General features: G+C 36.8%; 1 protein-coding gene across 1 annotated transcript; it reads left to right on the top strand.

The window, feature by feature from the left end:
* Nucleotides 1-162: 162 nt before the first annotated feature.
* On the top strand, nt 163-25,651 carry LOC127619746 (zinc finger MYM-type protein 4-like). The gene is made up of 26 exons (XM_052092725.1): nt 163-426; nt 867-922; nt 1,031-1,177; nt 2,754-2,808; nt 4,050-4,281; nt 4,528-4,651; nt 6,105-6,320; nt 6,435-6,585; nt 6,779-6,903; nt 7,003-7,245; nt 7,878-8,028; nt 8,191-8,366; nt 10,424-10,592; nt 12,516-12,644; nt 12,751-12,794; nt 14,338-14,470; nt 16,339-16,448; nt 17,997-18,168; nt 18,299-18,511; nt 18,646-18,722; nt 18,933-19,077; nt 19,327-19,478; nt 19,582-19,696; nt 19,787-20,014; nt 20,092-20,215; nt 23,080-25,651. Exons 1-26 carry the CDS (start codon nt 165-167, stop codon nt 23,285-23,287), a joined length of 3,957 nt encoding a protein of 1,318 aa, XP_051948685.1. The 5' UTR covers nt 163-164; the 3' UTR covers nt 23,288-25,651.
* Nucleotides 25,652-25,860: the final 209 nt, after the last annotated feature.

The raw sequence follows: 25,860 nt of genomic DNA, 5'->3' as shown, positions 1-25,860 counted from the left end.
ACATCACATTTTTTGTTTTGTACTTTATTTGTTTTGATCATCTTTTTGGATTTTTAGAATATTCTTTAATTTCTTATCGTATGCCCGGGCGGCAGAAATGTCTTCCCCCTCACAGTCTACAGAGACACTTTCACAGTTGAATTCTGTTTGCAGCAGGTGTCCTAATGGCCTGTGAGGATTCCACAGAATATCTTACCGGAGATTCTAATAGTTCACCAGAAGTGACGCCTGATACAGTGAACCCATGCAAGCAGAACCGCACTGAGACGGGTAACAAAGACCCAGATGCTCAAGAGAGCCTGATTGAGGACACTGATATTAACACAGAGGATACAGCCCAGTGTTCAGAAGAACTAGTGATCACTAAAGTTGAGGATTTGAGGGATGAAATGCCATTGGATGAGATGGATAGACCAGATTATGCTGGTAGGTGTGAACTGATGATCTCATTTTTATAAAGTGGTATCCTAAAGGGGCGGTCACACTAGGCTTTGAGCATGCAAACATTTTTTAGACAATGCAAAGAACAAGGATATGATGTCACGCGAGAGGGCTTCTGGTTTTAGTAAATGCATCACAAATAAAAAAATATTATAACGCATTTCAATCGAATGTGAAGTGTGGTGTGAACGCCCCTTTAGGTCCAAAACATAATCTATGCAAGTATGTGAACGCAGACACAAGTATACGTTGCATTCTCAGTATTGCTCTAAAGCAAACAAAAAGTGTATATCGTTGAATGGTTAAACAAAACGGATATTTAAATTGTATAATATTAATATTTTTTACATATGTGCCGTTTTCATATTGTGCTGTTTGATTTGCCATATTTGAAAATGTTTAGTGCATTTTTCCCCATTTAACAGAAGCAGAGACAGCCAAAGATGTAAAAAACAGGAACATGGAATCATCTTCTGGAACGGTGAGCACAGTATCATTGTTTTATCTTTACCTATGAATGTTTGAGTTTATTTGTTAATCTGTGAAGCAATACACTTCTAAAACTAAAATCTCTTATTTTAAAATGTAGCAAACACAATCGATGTTTAAACTTGGCACAAATCCTAATGTTGTCCCACCCTCTGACGTTCTACCTGTGAAGATCAAAGATGAACCAATGGATGAGGAATATAAGAGAGAACTGCAGACCCCAATGGGAAACATTCAGGATGATGAGGTGATCTACTTGAAGCTCTGCCATATTTAACAGAGGATTAATGTAGAAAATATCAGGCAATATGTTTAGTGGGCTATATGTTTACAGTCTTTTAAATACTTTATTTTTACAGGGTGCATTACCGTAATTTCCGGACTATAAGCCGCAACTTTTTCCCCACGCTTTGAACCTCACGGCTTAAAGAACGATGCGGCTAATATATGGATTTTTCCCGCTTTCAAATTTTATTTAAAAAAAAAAAAAACATTCTGTGACGTGCTCAGTTTTTTGAAGCTTTCATTAGACCAATGAAATTGCCGAACGGGTTAAGGTCAAACAACTTTTTTGTTTACTGTTTAGATTAAATTGAGTGCGCTCAAACTTCCCATCATTCTGATTACAGTAGTCATTTTGTCACCCTCATCATGGCAAAGACATGGAGAAATGCATATGATGCTGCTTTCAAGTTGAAGGCGATTGATCTGGCTGTTGGAAAAGGAAATAGAGCTGCTGCACGGGAGCTTGGTCTTAATGAGTCGATGATAAGACGCAGCAGCGTGAGGAATTGACTCGGTGCAAAAAGACAACTAAAGCTGAGGCTATTCAACTCCGACACCGAAGGAGATGACTTCAGTGGTTTCATGTGCACAAGAGGAGGAAGATAGTGACCAATGACTTTCTTGCTAGGCTTCTGTTTACTGCTAATGTTTTATTTTTTGTTACAAGACGTGTGTGGCAGCGGGGGCGTGGTCAAGCGCCCGTCCGGGAGTGAAAAGCGGTAAGGGCGCTTACACCTTAGCTAATGTCTAACACCTGTGTCTAATTTCAGAAAGTGTGGGGAGAGCGGCATAAAAAAGCAGCAGAGAGTGAGTGAGTGTCTAGTGTTGGCGCATAGAAGTCCAAGAATTGAGAAACTTTATCAAATTGATTGTAAACATTGCTGTGGCCATTAAAAGCCTTACCTGGAATGTCAAGTGCCCTGCTTCACGTGTCCTTCTTGGGAAAACTGTCACACTGGCACCAGTGTGACAGTTTTCAGCACTTGATGTAAGCGCCCTTACCGCTTTTCTCTCACGGACGGGCGCTTGACCACACCCCCGCTGCCACACCGTGTTTCGTTAAAGCCTATTTATTTTTGTTACAAGCCGTGTTTCGTTAAAGCCTATTTATTTTTGTTACAAGCCGTGTTTCGTTAAAGCCTGTGTATAGTTCATTTGTTTCAATGTACCGGTAGGCACCTGCGGCTTATAGACACGTGCGGCTTATTTATGTTCAAAATAATATATATTTTTTTAATTCAGTGGGTGCGGCTTATATTCGGGTGCGTTCAATAGTCCGGAAATTACGGTATACAAAATGTATACTTTGTTTACATTATTTGCTGAATGCATATTTATATTCAGATTTACAGATGAATGCATGTTTTTTGATGCTAGTGCAAATGGTTTTGTTAAAGTTTGATTGGTCAAAATAAATGAGACATACAGAACATATGACATTTTCCAGCCCCCCAAAATTTTCTAAAATAAATATGTTATTAATTTGATGTTAATCGTGTTATATATATTTTATATACCCTCTGTATTTATGCTTGCAGGAGTTTAACCAGACACCTGATGAGATCAAGATCCGTGCAGGGTTCTCTATTGGAGGTAATGCCACATTCATTGGTATGGGTGCTTTTACGTCATCACTACACAAAATTCCTCTTGCATAAATCTTCTGCACAAATTTCTGCAATCAATCAACACCTAAATTCGCTTAATGAACATACTTAAATAAAAATACAATTTTTGCCCTAGTTGTACTTTTTTGTAAGCTTTATTTTTATTTTATTTTTTTTTCACTCTTCTCAGTGCGAGTCTGTGACTTAACAGAAAGCAAAAACTCTTCTCCCAAAATGGTGATTTAAAAAGTAATGGCATGTAGCATATAAATATGATTAAAGAGATTTGTTAATGTCATCTAAACACCTTTTGGAAAAAATGCACTTAAAAAGCCAATGATAGAATATTTCTTCTTGGATTAAATCAGGGGTGTCCAAACTTAATGGGGGGTGCCAAATGCAGAAAAATAATAATCGTAATCTTTATATTGTATGCTTAACATTATGCAAGTTTAAATCATAATTTGTGCCCTGTGGTATGCTTGTGTATGCCTTACATGTAAATAAAGGATATGGTATTTCAGTCACAAAGAACACTTATAATGGAACGGTGATGCATCTTATACAAAATATTATACTCATTTATTCACTTTTGTCTTTTTGATATCCATTCAGTGGCACTGCAAAGCACATATAGAGCTGCTATAAGTGTTGGGTGTGACCATCACAATCAGAATCAAATGAAATTTTTTCACTTTATGAAGTGATGCAACAAATAAATATTTATTTTTCAAGGCTATCCAATTATAGCTTCTGTTCTGTTGTTTAAGTTACAAAATACGATTTTAATTTGATCCAAATTATTGCACTTTTAAATTATTTTATTTTGTAGACGTGCAAGCTGAGCGAGCATCAGGCACAGATGTGAAAGTGTTTTAAGCACATTCTCCTACAGTGTGTTTTCACTCAAATGGCTCTGGGAAGCCTGTGAATCATTTTTCTTGTTTCAACAAAATGTCACAATGAGCCAATTAATTATAGGATACTTCCCAGTGCTACAGAGGACAGTTTGGAAAAGTATGCTCTGTTCGCGCATCTCTGTTCAGCTGCTCTCACAACATCAGCTCTGTTGTATAATGTGAAATATCGGTTCTATTTCTAAAGTCTCTCGCGGGCCTCATTGGAGCAGTTGGAGGGCCGCAGATGGCCCGCGGGCCGGACTTTGGTCACCCATGGGTTAAATGTTCCTTTAAGGGTCTGAAGTCAGTTGTCCTCTTTATGCTACAGGAGCTCCAATAGCCACCTCCACAAAGGCACCAGCAGTCCATGAAGAATCTGTTCCTGGTGTGGCCCCTTTGAAGGCAGGTGGGTTGGTCTGCACTGGCTGTAATAAGGTCATGCTGAAAGGACAGACAGCTTTCCAGTGTAGTGGCTCTGCTAAACTCTTCTGCTCACCTCAATGCCTCTGCAGCACCTCTACCATGGTGGTCAAGAAGAAAACCTGTCACTACTGTCTCAAGTAAGCTTACAAGTGTGGCTGAACTTTTCTCTAGAACAACAAAACATTTATTTTGAAGGCGTTATATTAAAGGAAGCTTATTAAACTGATTATCAAAACGGCTGTTTTACTTCAATATAGGGCTGCCCATTTAAATGAAGATGCATCAAAATCAATATGCCAGGTGTTATACTGAGGTCTTGTTATGTACAGCTGATAGTAGTACTAAAGTAGTACTAAAGCATAAAAAACAATATTTTTCTCCAGAGAGATTCTTGATATGAAGGGTGTGCTCAATGTGGACATGGCAGGGACTTTAAAGCAATTCTGCAGTCAAAAATGCCTTGGTGATTTCAACTTTAAATGCAGGATGTGTCAGAAGACTTGTGTGGTAAGTGTTACAGAATATACATGTTTTTAGTAAATTAAACTTAATTCTGGGATGGTTAACCCAAAAATAAAAATTGTCATAATTTACTCACCCTTGTCATTCCAATCCCATATGACTATCTTTCTTAGGCATGAAAACAAACTTTTAAACAATATTCCGGTTTGTTTTTGTAGGACAATGGCAGTTGTTAGTGACTCGCTTTAAACCTTAAATGACCCATAAGCATCATAAAAGTAGTCTATGTGACTCATGCATAATATTTCAAGTCTTCTAAAAGCATACAATACATTTTTGTGAGAAACAATTTGAAGTGTGTGTGTGTGTAGTGGTCTAAGCACATAACTGGTAATCTGGTTATCTGAAGGATGCTGGTTTGAGCCCCACAGCCACCAACATTGTGTCCTTGAGCAAGGCACTTAACTCCAGGTTGCTCTGGGGGGATTGTCCCTGTAATAAGTGCACTGTAATTCGCTTTGGATAAAAGCATCTGCCAAATGCATAATTGTAAATGTAAGTTAAATTCTTGAAATCCTTTGCACTTTTATGAGCGCTATGATAGAAGCTTGTTTACAGTGGCACGCGTGTTCATGCAAGTCCTTTGGCGGTTCTTGCAGGTTTTACGCATAAGAAAGTAAGTCACAAGTTTGGAATGACATGATGTTATGTAATGACAGAATAAAATTTTTGGGGTGAACTATCACTTTAATGTACATTTTAGTTCTTTAATTTATCTCTGACACATTAAAGGTGCTGTAAGCAATTTCAGATGTTCTACTTCCACAAGGCTGAGCCATTGGATTAGCTATGCCCCTTCTTTCCAAAACCCCAAAGATACCAAAATGAGCTTGTAACAAACTTAAGGCCAGGAGGGTAAGGAGAACACAGGAAACTGGTTTCTACGTTTCACAGGTACAGCCTTTAATTAATGATCTCCAGTACTTTACAGCTTCACAACAACACAATAGTTTTCCAGCTCAACAACAGATGTCTGACTCTCTCATATCATGCCAACACTAGACTGGCGCGTGTTTCTCTTCTCCCTAATTGGAGGTTCTGTGGCCAAATTTATGCCGCTGTCCCCATGCTCACTGAAATTAGAGACAGGTGTTAGACATAATTTAGCTCAGGTGCAAGCGTCCTTACCGCTTTCTCTCCCAGACGGGCGCTTGACCACGCCCCCGCTGCCACAGAGCTTTATTAAAAGCAGAAACGGTTGTTAAAAACACCAGTAATAAAATAGCCCCCTCAACTGACAACTGTTATGAGCAACATGGCATAATAATGCATTATGCCTCAATAATTCACATGGGAGGGGTTGGAGCTTTTTTTGCAAACCTTTCCATGAAAATATTGCTTACAGCACCTTTAAATATGTATAGAAATCCACAAAGCAAATACTTATACAAAAATGGGAGTTTTAAATGGTCCGATCTAAATTATTGTAATTTCTCAGACTCATAGTCATGAAGTGAACGTGATGGGCACGGTCCATAAGCTGTGCAGTGATGACTGTTTCAACCAGTTCCGCTCCTCCAATAAGCTGACCATGAACTGCTGCATGAACTGCAGTGGGTACTGCAATAGTACAGATGGTCAGTGTCCCACTCTGCAGATAGAGGATAGTGTTACGAAGTTCTGCAGCCAAAACTGCCTCAAAGCCCACAAAAAGGTAACCGTAAAATGAGAAGAAATGCAACTTGGATCAAGCTGTCAGACATTTTTTTTGGAAATTCTGTAATAAAGGTAATTTATATATCTAAAATAAATGGCTTTTGACTTGTAGAAGAATCTGAAACCTGTTACCTGCAAAATGTGTCGTGCCGTGCGCCTGGCCGCAGATATGGTGGACAGTCCAAATTCGGAGGGCATCAGAGAGCTTTTCTGCTCCCATTCTTGTGCCACGGCCAGTAAAAGCCAGACTGCCAACTCCTCCGGTAACATAACCACATTTCCACCAAGACGCTGTGTGCTTCAGGGATGCACTAATAAAATTTTTTTTGCCAATACCTGGATTTGCTACTGATTTTTTATGTGAAGTATTAACTACTGAACCTGTAACATTACTCAAACTGAATATGACACAAAGTCTTAGCTTGAAGTATACTTTAACTTCTCTGTTGTCTGTAGGCAAACAAGGTGCTCCAGTGGAATGTAACAACTGCAAGCAGAAGCTTGTGCCTCAGTACCATCTAGCCATGTTTGATGGAACTGTTCAGAACTTCTGCTCCTTGTCCTGTGTAGTGGAATATCAGGTAGTATCCAATCCTGTGTGGTACTGATTATTCACATTCCAAATATTATTTGAATCATAGATCAGTTCCTATAGATTTTCGTGTTTTGCTTTGATTTAGGAATCCCTCAATAAGAAAAAACCAAAAAAAGAGGCAAAAACTGTAACCTCTACGAGCAAGAGCATATCTACACCAAAATCTGTTGCCCCCCAAACAACTGCTGCCTCCAAATTGGCTCTTCCAGAGTCCAGCTTATCAACCAAGACTACCACTCCCAGTGGTCAAGGGCAAACGGTCACCAAGCTCCCCTGCTGTCAATGTCTGCAATCGTTCTTCCACAAGCCAGAACTATTGGAGTTCCAGGTACTGTTATTCACTTGTGTAGACCGGTAAAATCAATGCGTAGAGATAAAAAGCCATGTGCTTGTATAGTGTTGTAAGAAATGTTTTTAAAGAGTTTACTTTTTTGTTTTTCGTAAATGCATCTCCCTTGTTCTTGAAGCATAATATATTATAGAATAAATCAGCTTGGCTTAAGAATATTGATTACTTGATGTAACATTCGGCCAGTAGTCCTGCCTGATTTGCTGAAAGGCAGACATGAGTAACTTCACATTAGTTCGATTGCCACTTACTGCTTGTGCGTTTGGCAGATGCTTCTGCGTTAATGTTAAAGGTGAAGTGTTAAATTCCGGCGCCACTTGTGGTACCAAATGGAATTGCAAAAGTAATGGCTTTTTCAAACAAGTTTCCTGAACCTTGCCCCACAAGCAAAAGGGAACTCTTCAAATATAATTGCTAAAAAATTAGGCTTGTTTCTCTGGGAGGGTTTTTTTTTTTTTTCCCCCCATGTACAAATTATGTGTGCTAACTTCTCGTCAGAAGAGAAATTCTTGGTTTTTTTTAGCGCTTAGGAGGGACACCAGAATGTTATCAACTATTTTTACTTAACAGGGATTAAACCTAATGGTTTTGTATTTTCTCTAATCTTTCAGAGAAAAATGTATGTCTTCTGTGGTGACACTTGTGTTGTGGAGTTCAGAAGGATTAACAAAGTCAAAGCTCTCTGTGAATACTGCAAGGTCACTAAAGTTGTGAAAATGATGAAAAGGATAAACTACACTGACTTGTATTTTTGCGAAGAGAGTAAGTGCTTGGAGCATAATTACGTTTTCTTCTCTTTCTTTTTTTGTCACCCTTCCAGTTACTTGAGTTTATTTGATTCATATTGATTTTTATTAAATCAATTGTGGCTTGTCCAATTCTGTCTCTGATCATGTGTTTTCTTGTTTATTCCTTTCTGTTCAGAATGCAACTTACTGTATGAGCAGAACTTGACCAAGCGCTGGGGGAAGAAACATTGTCGCAGCTGCCTCTACTGTAACGGCAGCTCTAAAACTCTAGTGACTGGTCTCTTCAATAACAAGCTGGAGGAGTTTTGTGGGAAAGAATGCTTGACAAAGTACACTGCATTGACCCGTCAGGTGATATTTCATCTGTTTTTTTTGTTTTGTTTTTTTGGTGTGTTGTACAACACTAACCTAGTTTCCATCCACTTTTCGTGCTATTTTGTTATTGACAAGGTGAAAATGCGTGTAAATAAAAAAAACAAAATAAAGGCTTCTGCCTGCTTCCATTCAAATGGCCTATTATCGATAAAAATGGTTTGCCTGATGACGTCATGCCTAAAAAAAAAAAAACACTTGCGTATAATTTTGGTTAAACCAAAATAAATCTGCACTTAAGCCTTTTGTCATACTGAAATGCGCATTTATTGATAATTGTGTACCTTTCGCCTCCCAGATGTCCCTAATTTTGTTTCAAGTTTTGTTAAAATGGGGAGAGTATTGAGACCGTTCATTGAAATTAGCCAGCTCACTGTCATTATAATTTCACAAATAAATGCAATCAGAAGATGAGGAATTGCAATCAAAAGGGAGCAGTGGCCCTTCTGATAGGATTGTAATATTGGTCCTGATGTTGGACCTATCGCAGGTTGCCACCGGTTCTGACCCAAAGGGAATTATCATGACCCTGTTCAAGCTGGCAACCTGCACCAGTACAAGGACCATCCATCGATGTGTTTATGCTGTGTGCACAGCCATTAAAAGAAAAATTATGCGGTGTAATAGTTTACATATATGATTATATGTGTATGATTTACATTCCTGATATTTAATAGGCTATTTTGAACAATCATCTAATCACAACTGCATTTTGTCCCGCATATTTCTCCAGTAACTTTTAACTACCAACTGAACTTGATCATCTCAAATTAATGCAATGTACATTTTCTGAAGAAGCTCAGCAAATGTGATCCGAGGTAAAGAGGGTTAGTTTTAAAAGGTTAAAAAGCTAGTTTTCTGAAAGTGAACTCCACATTGGACAAATAGTTCTGAATGTCATTCAGACGACTTTTTTCATCTACAGAACAGGGTAAGGCTAATTTAAGTTTGTGTAAAGAAAAGTCATATATAGGCCTAAATATATATAAATATTTAACTTAATTCTGGGATGGTTAACCCAAAAATAAAAAAAAAAGCCATCAGACTTCTCAATACTCAGAGACTGGTTTGACACACACATGTCCTGAGTTGCACTTTAATTCTGTCACTTTATAACTGGCTGCTACCTCAATAACTGCTATGTGCATAGAACACTATCTCATAGTATGTTATGTTTACGTTTTTAGAATCTGTCATCTTTTTGCAGTACTGTGTACTGGTCGGCGCTGCACTATCCCTTACTGTGTTTATTGTCCTGTTCATTGTTAGTAATTTATTGTACTGTCCCATACTTTTTGCACACACTTGCATGTGCACTTTATATAGATATGTTATTTAGTCTGTGTAGTCTCATGTGGTTCTGGGTTTGTCCTATGTTGTTTTATGTTGCACCATGGTCCTGGAGGAACGTTGTCTCTTTTCGCTGTGTACTGTACTAACTGTATATGGTTGAAACGACAATAAAAAACACTTGACTATATATATATATATATATATTTTTTTTTTCGTCATTATATATTTAATTATTGTTAAATGAGGGGCTTTCTCAGCAACTATTTGTATATGCGATTAAGCGGGACATCATGTAATTCGATTAAAAATTTAATAAATTACCAAATTAATAAAGCATTTAAATTATGCACAAATACATTAGCGTTCTAGGATGTATATAACTTGTCATGATTAACACAAGCTAACGATTAGGGTCACAACATTTACTAAATGTGACATAACATTTTTGCATTAATGCCAATTTTCCAAAGCAGTTTTTCATGGCATTTGAATGATCAACATATAGTTTATGTGCTAAAGTTAAACAGAAAAATATTATGTCGACACTTGTGAAATTTTAGCGATGATTTGCGTTTCCATCAGCTTTATTTTGCTGCGCTAAAACTTTTTCCACAAAGCAGTAGAAGCATAATTACTGTGTGCAGGGCATTTTAATGGCCTTATCAAAGTTCCTTTTGTGCTGCAACATTTCTCTTAAGACATTATTCCAACTTATAACTGTTCTTGCTGCTTATATCTGATAGGAAGTAAAGTGTGGAATGTGCAGGCAAGCCAAGAAGTTGACCGAGTCTGTGAAATGGCTGGATGAAATTAAGCATTTCTGCAGCTTGAGGTGCCTCATGTTCTTCTGCAGTCTGCAGGGCATCACTGGAGCAGTCATCAAAGCTGCTGGCAAATCTCTGCCTACACAGGGTATGTCCTCCTACACAGGGTATGTCCTCCTAAAGATCCGTCTATATTGGACTGTTTTGGTCCATATTGGACTGTGATATGGATAATCACAAATCCTACTTTTTTCTCACATTTGTGTAGGATTATTTACATATATAATTTAGAGATGTGGACTCAATCAGTTAAAATGGGTATTTTGCATGCATTTTACATCATTATATGTAGGGTAATTTGCACGCATGCTAAATTTAGAAGGGAATTTAGGGTCTCGAAATATGTGAGCTATGAGCTAAATTAAACTGTCTTTATTAGGTAAGGAAACGTATAACGGAATTGGTCGCGTTCGTCAACCATTATAAATTAGATTAATGACAAATAACAAGATTATTTGTCTTAAGAGATTCTCCACTATTGAAAACGTAATACAATGTCTAATTCTATCAGCTTTCTACTGTAAGGAATTAGCTTTAATAAGTGAATTATGATTAATTCACTTATTGGAGTGATATTATTCTCATGGCTTATTGAAAATAATATCATGTATTTAGGCACAGCTTTGAAGCAAAATCTTTCAGAACAGGGATGAGATTATTTATCAAAATTCACCAGTCAAATCGTCTTTTGAATACAGACAAACTTTATTGCTATTCTAAACATAAATCAAATCTAACACAGATATACATGAGACAGGTTTGTGAGTAGTGACAGAATGTGAAATAACTGATTAGTACAGTGAAGATGAACTCTATGGAGTCTATCGACAATGCCTTAAGAACCATTTCATCCTTCTTTGAGTCTACATCGATTTGCTATTGGATTACCCAAAATATTCAATTCACCAGCACTTTGAGCACAATATTGGAGATGTACTTGCTTGTCTTTGTGGTGTTTCATTGCATTCGTTGAAAGGTTCGGAAAGGTTCTTGGCGCTTGGTCGAAAGTTCGTTCCGTGGATGTTTGATCTCTTTGTGACCGAATTTATTGTCTGTATGAATGGTGAGGTTAGCTGTGAAGCGAGGCCTTCTCACTCCTCGGGACATCGAGTCCTGAGTTCCCTTGGATCTCACATGGGAGGACCTGGCCATCAGCGGAGGGACCAGACAAAGCACATGCAGGCCGAAGAGCCTCAAGAGGATGAAGAGAGCAATCAGCTGAAGAGCAAGAGGATGAAGAGTCAAGTGCCAAGAGAAAGACTACTTCCTGTTTGGAACTATTTGAACTGAGATTGGCCGCATCCCCCAAAGGTGTCCTGCGCCAATCAGAAGTGACTTTTCAGAGTCACATTGTCAACTTGGCGGTCTTTTCCGACAGTTGAGTTATGGTCCTTTGTTTCAGACTCTTAAACATTTCCTGCTCAAAAATAGTGCATATTTAATCATGAGCTTTTCTACCTTGAGAATGTACAAGATACATGAAATTCACTGTCATCTGCTTTCTCTCTGTAACCAAACAAATGTTTGCATACCAAATATGACCTTTCATTTCTTAGTAGAATTAGATGACTCATACAAAATTAAAGATTATATGTGATTGCACATCGTTACACACATTTTAAAGAGGTCCATCAGTCTAGAAACATTGATTTGTCAGGCACAAACGTTACCACAGTTCAAAGTGATTTTCAGCATTATCTAGCAAGGCTAGATTAAGATGAAATGTCTTCAGAGTAGTGCAAATCTGGTGGTAACCTTGCACAGAAAAAAAAGTCTGCTTTAACTGGGTGGGGGTTCTTGTGAAGGCCAGTAATTTATGACGTTGAAACATTCCAAACTGAAAGGCTGGAATTCTTCTGCATATATAATCTTACATTAGTGACTGTTTAAGATCTTATCATTAGCCGTGTGTTATCTAGCAATTCTGTCATTTTTAATGTTTATTTTAGGAGCTATTGGATGCTCATAAGCGTTTTCTTTATTTTGATGCATTGTGATATTGTATTCACAGGCGCCACTCCATCGTCCTCTGCCGTCCCCCAAGTTACTAAAGAGGACACACCAGTCATTGCCAAAGTTGTATCACTCTCAAGTGCATCCAGTGGACAGCCAGGTGGCTTGGCAAAGACAGATCTGAAAGGTGCTTTACACTTTTTTGAACTGAACACTTATATGTGTGGTTGAAGTCTGAGGTGCTTTGTTTATTCTTGCTCAAATCACTAAAATTAAACCCTTTGTTTCCTCAGGCTCCGTTCCATCTGTTACTGTAGAAGTTACAGAAGAAGGAGATGTGAGTTTTTAGAAACAAATCTATATTTCAATGTTTCTTTAACTTTGGAGCACTTCAGGGGTTGGATTTTATTATAACTAACAGACTTTAACTTTTTTATTTTTGTTATATGAAGGTTATATTAAAACAATATTGGAAACTTTAAACCATGGCATTTTTTTTATTATTATTATTTTATTTTTTTATTTTTTATAAATGCCTTTTATGTGTAGATTTTATTGTTTTACCCTTGACCCAGACTTTCAGTCTTAAACTATGAAATTCCATTATAACATTATGTATTTAGTAAAATGAATATTCAGATGGTCAAACCATTTTGAAAATTCAGTTAAATTATTTAATTAGTTGTCTAATTAAATTAACTAGCGAAAATGTGGAAAGTATGTTTTAAGTAGGGCTGTCAATCGATTAAAATTTGTCCCGATTAATTAATCGCATATACAAATATTTGCTGAGAAAGCCCCTCATATAACAATTCAATATATAATGATGAAATAATTATACATAGTTATCTTTAAATATTTAAACATAATTTATTATGAGGGCTTGTTTAACTCTTTCCCCGCCAGCGTTTTAAAAAAAAAGTTGCCAGCCACCGCCAGGGTTTTTGACGATTTTCGCTAAACTTTAATGGCCCGCAGAATATTTTCTTCCATGAATATATGAAGATGCTATATATATCACAATAAAGATCTGAGCCTCTGCTTTTAGGCAAAAAAACTATTTTATTTTATCTTCATTTGTTCTTTTTTTATTGCGACTTCAACAGAGGTAGGTTTTGTCAAAAAAACAACATTTCAGACAAAAAGCTGAGAAAAAGGCATGTTTATGTCTGATATTTTGAGCTTCTCAATACTCCACTTCATGTTTGAGACGATCGCAGTCTGTTTCTTTGATCAAAGAGTTGCGTACTCTTTCAAAACATGCGCAGGGGTCTTCCTTACCGTATAACACCTAAAACACGGAAACACGGAAAATTCCGTGTTTGGCGGGGAAGCGTTTTTTCATAAAACACGGAAAATTCCGTGTTTGGCGGGGAAAGAGTTAAGGACCCGTCAATGTACAGCTGCGTCAGACATGCTTGTGTATCGTCTTGGGTGCGTTGTGTCATAAACATACATTTTTCGGTCACTGTGTCAAGTTAAATATAGTAAAATACTTACAACACATCTTGAGATCTCTTAGTTCAGATTTGCGCACCGTGTTTGGAACGCAAGAAAGTAACGCATGTTTGTGTTGTGCTGCTGCTGGATGGTTGTTTTCTTCACTGTATAAACTGCGCATTACCACACAGCTGAAGTTTCACTTCCTGCCATCTGGAGTAAACCGGTGATACTACAAGCTTGCATTTCTCAGGAATCTTCCTTATTACATTGCGATTAATTGCATCAAATCGACAGCCCTAGTTAAGTTTATTAAAAAAAAAAAAAAAGTCTGTAGGCTAGATAAAGGTTGACCAATTGTAGTTTTTATTTGAAGTTTTACTTGTTTCGTGCAGTGTGAGATTTGCTTTGAAGGCTGTTGTTCTCTCCTTGGTTTTCAGGACAGTAGACCAAAGCGCATTGGGAAAGATCCCCAAGTCCTAAAGAACAAGGCCTCAAATAAATCCAACAGCAAAAGCAAGAACAAAGCCACGACCTGCAAACCCAACACCTGTGATGCTGAGATACAAATAGGTACTAACCAGCTTTTTGGCATTCATGCTGCTTCTGGTTATGAAGGGAAATTGTTTTAGGCTGCTATAAAAGTGTGTATACAAAGGATTTTCCCCATTTATTACTTTATTTCTTAAATGTAATTCTTAAATTGCTTTTAAGCAATTTAAAAATAATTAATATTGAATTCTGATCCATGAGCCAAATCATCCAGTACTGAGATGAATCACAACATTACAATATTTGATTCCAAATGTAGTTAATTATAAATTTGAAAAGAAAATCTTACAAGACTACACTTTTCTTACATAATGAACCCATGAAGAATTGTGAGTAATTAAAGCAGCAATGATGTATGTATAAAATATTACATAATAAGTTGATTACAACAGATTCAAATATATACAATAATTTTATTTGATTAAGACTTCTATGGAGACTGATTCAATTAAAGCTGAATTCTGTGCAAGCATGGAATATGGAATTGCGACAATGATTGCCATTTCCAAACAGATATAAGAAAACTCTCCCCATCTTCCATTGGTCATACTAACTGATAGTCCCTCCCTGAAATCACTTAAATGGTTGATCCAGCATTGCTGTGTCAGGCTTGATAGGTTGCTCAAACAAACAGAACCACATTGTTAAACGTTTAGGTGAAATCAAGCTATGAATGGCTTACTTGTCTCTGCATATTAAGCTGGGATACGAGAAAGACTTTTAACATAAATGCAAATCAGCTTTAAAAAATTTGGCATGCTTTAGGTGAGTTAAAATCATAATCTCGATATGACCCAGTACGATTTTCAAACTGCGACGGCTGTGATTTAATTAAATTGTCTCAACAAGCTGCCCTCTGTGCTACTCCTATGTGCATGGCTGTTTTGTGTGTAGTGCTTTCTAAAAAAAAACGTGTAAACGGGATAATTGTATTACACATTTTAGAGTGGTTCTGTGCTCCATACACACAAACGCTATCTAGCTGGTGCCTTGAGTGACAGATGTGCTCTGAGTTCAGTTAAGTGTGCTAACACGTACCGTTTTGCTGCTACAATTTACTGTACACATTCAGAATAACCCCATGAGAGCGGGTTTTTGTTAACTGCAAGGCAGATGAGAGCTTTTCACTGCATTAAAAGGCTGTTGTCAACTCCACTTTAAACAACAGAATCTTCCATCCCTTCAGTTTTCAAAATTAATCCGAATTAAGGTTTGAGGATCTGCATAGTAAGTTAAGAAATTAAATAAATAAAATTACTATAAAATAATAAATTATTGTAGTAGTAATGATAATAATAATAATTATTATTATTATTATTATATGATAATTTATTTCTATAACAATTTCTTAACATTAATATTGCAATAATATAAAATTCAAATTGACTGGGTTTCAAAAAAATTATGAAATGTGATTATTTCACCGTATTTTTTAAGAGGACTCAATTGTGAACACCCTTTCTAGAGCAGTATTTCCAGTTGGCAGTATTAAAGTATGGGCAAAACATGGTTTAATTGTGGTTAAAAGGAATCACAAGTTTTATGTTTTTTTTTTTAATTTGTCCAAATCGTTCAGCCCTAGTTTGTAGTCTCTGTGTGAGCTGCGATTCCCAATTCTACTGACTTGATTCGTGAATCTTGCTTCAGGAATACCAAATTCCTAGTGAAGTACTACACTTTCTGCAATTAAACCCAATTCTGTTTTTAGAAATCAAGATTATATCATTGCTGAACAATTTAAGAGCTCACTCTAGGACTGTCTTAAAAGAGTTATAGATTATTTTTTAAGATCAATTTCTCCATGGAGAAAATGAATGGGGTTTTTACTTCCAGTGCCCTGCTGTTGTGCTCTATTTTATATGCTGACACTGTGTCTTTTTGTCCTACAGATAAGACACCTAAAGTGATCGTACTGCCTGTGCCAGTGCCAGTCTATGTACCACTTCCAATGCATCTCTACTCGCAATACATTCCAAAGTCTGTGGGGATACCACTTCCGGTACATCTCTCTTTCCTCTACCTATTCTGTACCCTTTCTCATCCTCACTGTGATGTATTATTTGAATTCTGCGAGCATATGGGCATAATATGGCAGTGTCCATAAAGCATCTTTGCATTTTATAGACCTTAGGTCTATGCTGTCAGTTTGGACTTTTCAGATCTCCACTTAAAGAATGATTCTAGGATTATCTTTTTACTCTGATTATAAAATCAAATTAAAACTGTGTTTAATGTGCTTACAATGGTGGTCTGTGGGCCTAACGTACTGGAGGGTTTAAAATGTGAAGTTTGTTTTTGTTAAAGCTGTTTATTTTTTTTTATATAAAAGTCATGCAAGTACTTTTATTGTTTGATCCTTAAAGTTGGCTAAATTGTCCGTATAAATTGTCATTAGGGAATACTCATCTAGGTGTATGAGTTTTTTTAATGTTTATTAACATAATTTCTGTGGGTGGAGTTTTTGTAGATACATTGGGCAAGAAGGCCTCGCCCACTCGTGGGGGAAAGCAAATCCCTGTTACCATAGTTATTCATTCCCGTGAGAAAAACTGGGAGAATTATACAATAGATTTGGCTGTTTTAACAATATAAAACATGACAAAAAGCTGTAGGGTTGTTTTTGAAAGCCAAAAACAGAAATTAATGTTTAATACTTTTCCAACCTACTAATATAGAAGTCTACTGTGGTTTCAAGCTTTTGAGCTGCAAAGCCATACAGTTCAGTGGTCTCACGACAGAAGTTTACATTTATGTTTTTCACGTTAATGTTTTGTTGTTCGATTAGTATCTAGAAACGATATTCTTTGATGCATTATCAATACTTGTATTTATCATTTAATATGATGTTTTATCCACACATTAATTATATTTTGAATCGATTGTTCACATAAAATGGCTCGATTTAAAAGGTGAAACCTGTAATATGGCTGGTGCGATTTTCAATGGAAGACCTTTATTTTTATACTACAATTTACACCCTCAGCGGACAATGCAAATAGGTTTAAACTTTGGTAAAATAGTATATATACGATAAAACTGTAAATAAAAAAACAAAGAAGGGAGATTCAATAATGATGGGGATGAAAGAAATTTTATTAAACACGAAATATGCAGTAATCTGCCATACAAGAACAATTAAGCCTACAGTTTGCAGTTTTCCTAATCGTTGACTGAAAAGACAAGATTTGTATACATTCATACACATTACTGTGTACCTAATGACGCCTAGTTATCAGGTTTACGCCTTTACATGTTAATGACATGAGATTAATTATTAAACTTATTTAGTGGCATTGCTATAATTTTGGAATGGTGTGATAAATGTTATATTTTTACTATTAGACCATTGTAGGTGCATTACGGAGCACACATTTTTGTTTTGTTTTTCCAAACTAAGGGACAGATGTCGTCTGTAGAGTTTACATTATATTTAAACCTGAAAACTCCTAACAATGTTAAAGGTAAACAAAGTAGTTTGTATGCACTTGCCAGCTCAATGTAGTTTTTTAGTCTGTCATCATTTAAATATGGCTCTGTCTCTGTGTAGGTACCAGTGCCCTTGTTCTTCCCCACTACACTAGACAGTGCTGAGCGCATTGTTGAGACAATTCAGGAAATCAAAGAGAAGATCCCTGATGACCCGCTAGAGGCCGACCTCATATTGATGGCTGAGATGGTGGCTGAGGATGCAGAGAAGGAGAAAACAGTCACTTCAATTGGTAAATAATGGAAAATTCAAAGGATTAAATGTAGGCTTGGTTAAAAAGTCTTAAGGCATACAGGCTGAATCTCCAAATTTACTTCAGTTGTTTTGGTCATATCTTTGAAGTCTGCTGTTTTGTTGCTCAGATCAGACTTGTAAATTGAAAGAGGACCTTGAATTGCAAGACATATCCAGCAATCAAAGCTGGAAGGAGGACTCAATCTTCTCTGCCCAGACATGCAATCACGATCAAACCCCAAAGCTTGGGAAGCCTCTTACATCCAAATCTACCACACTAACCCCCATCTCCACCCCAGCAGAAGAGCCACAGATTTACCAGAAGGCTGATATCCCAGTTGGTAAGAGATGCCTGAGCCTCTGTACCACTAGGATTAAGAAAAACAGAACATACACATATTTTAAATTGTAGATTATCTTTATTGGTACTCTTTCATGCACACATCCTCTTTCAAATTTCTTTTGAATGGACTAGCATCACAGGAGCTGCAGAAAATTGTCAAGCAGAGAGCTATCAAGAGAGGCCATGACAGCATCCGTGAAAAGCGGCGGGTATGTACTTCTAATTCAGAATTAATCAACTCTCTAACTAGAACATTTATACTAGATAACATTTATTCAGACCTTCAGTAACTTCCTTATTTAAATTTGAAACAGCACTATCCTATTTTTGACTGATTTGTCCAAGGTATGATTTCCATTATCATTGAATAACCAGATATGGGATCATTTCACATGTTTTGTTTTGTGTGAATCCGTAAGTGTGCAGAAACAGTGGCAGCTACATCAGCTTCAGATACCCTCACTCACCTCTCCAAACTACAACATGAGTATGGTGTCAGTGCCTGGAAGGACTGGGTACGTTGGAGAAACACCCAACCGAAGTTGGAGACTCCTAAATGTGGTTGTGAGTATCACCTTGGTTTTTAATCCATAATTTTATACAATGTAAAATAAATACAAATAAAATGTCATATTTCATTTTATTCTAGATTCTAATGAAGTGCTCCGCTCATTTGATTCTAGATTCTAATGAAGTGCTCCGTGTAAATGAATGACTACAATTGCACCTTATTATGTAATTTAATATAAGTTTATGTCAGGACTGTTGTCCCCCATAGCATTTAAGCCCATTTCCTCTTCATCATTCTCAAAGCACGAAGCATGACACTCAAGGAGGACTTGTTGAATTGTAGCCCTGCTGAGCTCAGCTATGGCCTCTCAAAGTTCATCTCTGAGGTTCGGCGACCCAATGGAGAGAAATACAGTCCTGATAGCATCTTTTATCTCTGCTTGAGCATCCAACAGGTAAAGCAAAAATCACAGACACTGTTGCAAATTTGTGTTGCTTAATTTACTGGTTATATATAATTTTTATTTATTTTTTGGTTCATGTTTTCAATGTGTGCAGCATCTGTTTGAAAATAATCGGATGGAGAACATTTTTGTAGACAACTTGTACAGTAAATTCTGCCAGGATATGACCAATAAACTCAAGGGGTGGAAACCAGCTCTTTGGCCCAGTGGTGAGTAATCTTAGAAACAAAAATTCAGAAAAAACTTCAATGGGTTGTTTCTGTCTAACTCTACATGTCACTGCCTGTGTGTTTCTACAGGTAATGTTCATTCTCGTGTGGAGGAGAAGTACTTGTGGGACTGTAAGCAGCTGGGGGCATTCTCACCCAGCGTCCTGCTCAACACGCTGATTTATTTCTTCACCAAGTTCTTCAACTTCAAGACAGCGGAACAGCACCGGCGCCTTTGTTTCGGCAATGTGAAACGCTACTCTGTTCATAAAGTGTCCTATTTACGTTTCTACCCCCCTGTAGAGGACACAGATACTGGTAAGTGCACACTTATACTTTCTTATGTAACACTGTTCTTGTTAACTGTGTTACTAGAGTTGTTTTGTCCCATTTAGATACTGTCCCTGCAAAGAAGAGGAAGAAGGAAGATGACAAGAAAAGGGTGCTAAAGATTAAAGAGAATACTAAGAACCCTCTCCGCTGTCCCATCAGGTTGTTTGAGTTTTATCTATCTAAATGGTAAGTTAGAGATTGTGATTCATGTCCTAGAATGTTGTGGTCAACTGCAGATACAGTACGTAGGGTGACAAGATGGCCATGTCAAAAAATCTAGAAACATGAAGACTACACCATGTTCACTAGGATATACAGGATAAAATTAATGATCATTTAAAAAATTTAAGAACTGGGTAAGATGTGATTTATACAATTGTTACTACAAATATTGCACCTGGCTTTTTGGTACCGGGGTGAGATTTCACAGACTTTCTCAGTGGGATAGGAACGAAGGACATTTTTATTTTATTTTTGTGCAATTTGTATTAACTTGTACTATATGTCACTAATAACATTTATAGCTATCCATATTTTTCACTTTTAGCAAGTGAGGACCATTTGTTTTCTTAAGCAGATATATTGCTGCAGAAAGCAAGAAAGTATAGCCAAAGCTCTTGATAAATCACAGAGCTGCTCGGAGAAAGTTGCCCACTGAAACTGAGCCGTTTTCTCTGCTTGGAAGAAAAAGTGAAAATTATTGGAAAATGTAAAATTTGTACTTGGGCAAAAGACGCCTGATGTAACTCCTGCTTTTATCTGGTCATCTGGTCACCCTAGATACACACTTAACATTCAAAAGTTTGGAGTCACTATGAAATTGTTTAAAAAAATATATATATAATATTTATAATTCTAAACATTTATTAATGTTTAATATTACTGATGACTATTTCTATTTAAATAAATACAATTCTTCAAACTTTGTTCAACCAAGAATACTCCACTTGCAACAATGACACCCTAGGTCTACTAGCAATCATTGTATTCTAGATTTTCAGGTGAATTTACATCCCATCCTTGCAGCACTTCCCAAAGATGGCTTTTTCACAAGAAACAGACTTCCGAGTACAGTTATTTTTCATTTGGTAGCAACTGATTCGGCTATTCAGGCCGCGGTGTCTTTAGAGTTTATATGTTCAAATGCACCGCTGGTTTGGTTTTTTCACCAGCTCAAATCTCATAAGCAGCCATATTCATTCATTTCCCTGCTTGCATCACCATATTACAAGTTAATTTTAAAAAGCTATTTATTCCCAGCACAGATGGATAATTTAAGGTCAGTCAGATTCTACCCAATGCGAATAAAATTCAATAGCTGTTTCATTGAACCTTGTATTAAATTACCAACAATGTTAATGACGGATAAATTGTAAAATTACCAACGATGTTAATGATGTATAAATGGTCAAATTAAGTAATGAGATCAAGTCATCCTGTTCCATTTACCAAATGTGTATTTCCCCATTTTCACTACCATATGTAGTTCAAAATATGTAACCGCCAGAGCAACGTAAGAGCATATGTTGTACAATGTAATGTATGTACAATGGGACCATGTATTAGCGAAGTGCTCTTGTCCGTGTACTTGCAGGAAGTATGTTTGGGCCCTTATAATGGAAGTGCACGGGTGCCAGCTCTTTGACAGTCCTAGTCATATTTAGGTGGCATAAAAGTAATTCACACTACTCCAGTCGAGCAATGAAGGAAATAAATACTTTTGTGTAAAAAAAATTATAAAACGTCATTAACTTTTAAAGCGCTTTGTGCCAGCAGCTGACGTGAAGCCTGAAGCAAGCGCATCAGTGAGTTCACCTGAGAATTTGGAAGATGCGCTTCTTTACAACAGAAGAACGAACGTCATGTTCGGCCATTTCAAACAGCATCTGAGCCCTGGTTTATAGCGGCGATTTAAAGTAAAAAAAAATAATAGGTTTATGTAATAAAATTAGCGATTCGCTTCAGAATACATTCATTGATCTGCTGAAGTCGCATGGACTACTTTCATGGTGCCTAAATGTGACATTTCTACCATCAAATTGCTGGCACCCATGTACTTCTATTCCTGACAGAGCTTCTAAAAATCTTAATTTGTGTTCTGCGGAAGAAAGACAGTCAAACACATCTGGGATGGCATTGGGTTACATGAATAATGAGGGAATTTACATTTTTGGGTGAACTATTCCTTTTAAGCTCTTAATTAGAGCTCTGTAGTCACCATTAAAGCATAAAGTCAGTTCAAACATTTAAATGCTTTTGAATTTCCATGAAGACTTTAATTCCAGCAGATCTTGCTCTTGTTGGACTGACCACTTCCACCTTGTTGTTACTGGAGGTACGCTGACACAGTGATAGTTTATCCCAAAAGTATTTCTCTAACTAGAGACCCTAATGTTCTTTGTTTTCTTGTTGTGAACTTGGGTCATGTACTTCTTTCTCTCTCTGTCCTAGAGATCCAGTCTGTTTTTTGTTTTGTTTGTTCTTTTAAGACAATAGAGCATAGAAGAGCCTTCTCTCAAAAGAACTGTAGATGGATTAATTTCTAGAACAATGTTGCTTTATGATCATTTTTAAAGCCCAAAATTTACTTGCAAGTGTAAAATAACTGGCAAGAAATGGAAGTGTATTCAATATGTTTGCAACTGAAAAGAAACACTATTGGAATTTCCAAACTTCATTATGTAACAACTGTTCTAATAAGAAATGTTTCTTGAACCATATTAACACATCAGAATGAATTCTTAAAGATTACTTGACTACATTTATTAGGATTACATTTTAATCTAAATAATATAACACCCTTTTTTTTTTTTCTCAAACCGTTATGATAATTTGCAACATTTATAATGTTTTGGTAGTATTTTTGATTGAAGACATCCTTGGTGAACAGAAGCATCAATTTTTTTTTTTTCTTCGTTCTTAAAAAAAAAATAAAAATTTGTCTGTGATTTTCCAAACTTTTGACCTGTTGTATGTGTTTATAAAATTAGATTCTTAGCCATAAGAATCTAATAGCCATCCAAGGTTTAAACTGCCTGTCATCCTTCCAGCTCACCCAGCGTGAGACAACACGAGCACCTGTTCTACCTGAGCCCTGAACGCTCCTGCGTGCCGAGCAGCCCCATGTGGTTCTCAACCACCTCGTTGAGTGACGAGGCTCTGGACAGCATGCTCACACGCATCCTTACAGTCAGAGAGCTGCATGCGGAGGAAGACAAATCCCCTAATGAGAACGATTCAGATAGTGACTCGGACTGAGCCACGGTGCACATTAAAATGACTGTAAAATAATGGACGTGTCTCACAATCATCCTGTAGAAATTTTTCCTCTATTAAATACCACATCTGTGAGAGAATCAATGTTCCACCTTTTTAGAAATTAACTGTTAAAAATAGAAAGCAAGTCTTTGTTATATATTTTTTTCTATATTCAATCTTGTTGTTACAAGTGACAAGTCTGTATCTTTTTTTTTTAAGTGGTGGGAGAATGAGCAATGTGAATTAGAAAATGTGGAGATTTCAAGAAAAGATTTTGAAAGGTGCATGAGATGGTATGTGCTAGGAGACCATAACGCTATACTTTGATCTTTACTGACATTGAGTCTCCTTTGTATTATACTGATAAACAAAAGTCTTTGGCAGTATCTTTTGAAAAACAGATTTTAAAGCTGAAGAATGTAATTTTTGGGTGTTAAAATACTTTCTCCTGTCCCACCGTAATAAGCAGACATCTATATGTGAACCATTTGTAGGCTAGTTTTGTAACGCTGTAGTACTATAAAAATGTCTCATTGTTTTGAGTGACTTGTCCAGCTTGACACAAGTTAGGAGCGGGACTATCTGTTTGTTCGATCAACAGATGTCGGGGTCACATTTGTAAAGTCTGTTTGAAAACAATGAATGCGTTTACATGCACTTTCTTACACCGATTATGCTTAATAAGCCGACAACGTATGCGGTCATGAAAACACAAACCGCATTCCTTTATAAAGGCCATAAATGGCTTATGAATGGACTGGTTGATGCAGAGTTTTGACTATTACGCAGATTTCGATGGCCTGGCACTCGTTAGCGTTTCTCAGCGGGATGTGTTAATCATATGACCATTGGGACTCCCTGATGAGTTAATGGCTTGAAACACTGAAAATACACTTCCAGCTTGCTTGAAATTACCACTGGCTGTGAGTGGGGCATGAATATGTCATCAATGAGGGCAGTTCATGACTGAAAAGTCAATGGACATTGATTGTCACCACATTTTGATAATGAACTGTCTATTTAATCATTCTATATAGTTGTGCAACAAGTTAACAGATTTTAGCTGGTCATTATCGCAAAATAACCCATCCAACTTTGCAGTGCATTATGCTTTCCTTTACCCATCTGTTAATAATGATTTACATTAGCATGTAAATGAAAGCAACTGTTGCGTTCTTACCTCAATTCCCACTGAAGAACTGCCAAGGCATATTGTCTGCATAAGTGTGGTCTTGTCCAAAACTTTAGGTGCTTACTATTCTTTCTATGTCTAGCCAGAAATCATTAAAAAAAAAATGCTACTGCAAAACACTTTGCTTTTCATGTTTATCTGTGTATTCACGTTTCGCACAGAAGCGGTGCTCTTGCTCTTATTTTGGCAAGCTTCAGGTTGATAGGCTGTGAAAAAGGGGCATGACAGTGAAGCGTAGAGAAAAGTAAAAGGCAGTGGTAAAGTATGACACCTCCCCTCTGTTTTTAACCTGTAAATGTGGCAGGCTCTCTGACTAGGTGGGAAAGCTCCATAACAACAGTTCCTAAGTGTGGCAGCCTCCACCTAAATCGAGTCTGAGTCTGCTAGTGTGGAGCTATCTTTATTGGCTAATCAAATGTACGCAAGTGTTGAGCGCATGCTTCGCGTTTTGAGGTCATAATTAGAGAATAACACGATTATTTCAAATCTCATGTAAACTTGGATTTCTTACCTTGTCAGATTTTTTTAAATAAGCTAATTGTAGAGAGTAATCAGCGTATTGGTGTGCATGTAAATGGGCTCAACGTCAAGTCATTTTTGTAAGTATAGCGCTCTTCTTAAAACACATTTCAGAGCAGCTTTACAGAAAATCATGCTACAATGTCTGAAAGTCCCTATTGAGCAGTTTCATTGAAATTTTTATTTTTGCAATTCTTTTCAGTTGGTATTAGGTGGTGCCGAAATTACACACTTCAGCTTTAACAGTTGGTGTTTGTTCATTTGGAGTGACACATTTGAGCATTGAGTGTTTTTGTTATTCATTAGCAACCATGCTAGTTAGATGGAATGTCTCTTGTTTCTGAAATGATTTTCTGTTAATAACTTTAAATAGCTTTTTATGGATAAAAAAAACAAGAATGAACCTGTCAGTCTTTCATTTTATTATTTCAAAATATGCTTTTTATGAAATTTTCAAGCACTATAGTTGATGCATAAATGTTTATTTTGCATTGCAATGCTTTGCATACTCACTAATTGATTGTGTGAAGTCCAATCTCATTTTAAAATGCATACAGCAATTATTGGGACTGAGCATGATTGGTTTGCCATGTAAAAGAAAAAGTATGTGAACCCTTTGGCATTACCTACATTTATGTATAAATTTGTCTTAAAATCTGGTTTGATTTTCATTTGTTACAATAACGAACATACAGTCTGTTTTTGTACATATTGAGTACATCAAACATTCACAATTTAGGTTGGAAAAAGTATGTGAACCCCATGGGCTAATTATGTCAACAAAAACTAATTAGAGTAAGGAGTTGTCAAACCTGGCATCCAATTAATGAAATGAGATTGGGGGAGTGGGTTAGAGCTACTT

The sequence above is a fragment of the Xyrauchen texanus genome, chromosome 26 (assembly GCF_025860055.1).
Source record: "Xyrauchen texanus isolate HMW12.3.18 chromosome 26, RBS_HiC_50CHRs, whole genome shotgun sequence".
Taxonomy (NCBI): Eukaryota; Metazoa; Chordata; class Actinopteri; order Cypriniformes; family Catostomidae; genus Xyrauchen; species Xyrauchen texanus.
This window is presented reverse-complemented; position numbering and strand designations above follow the sequence as displayed.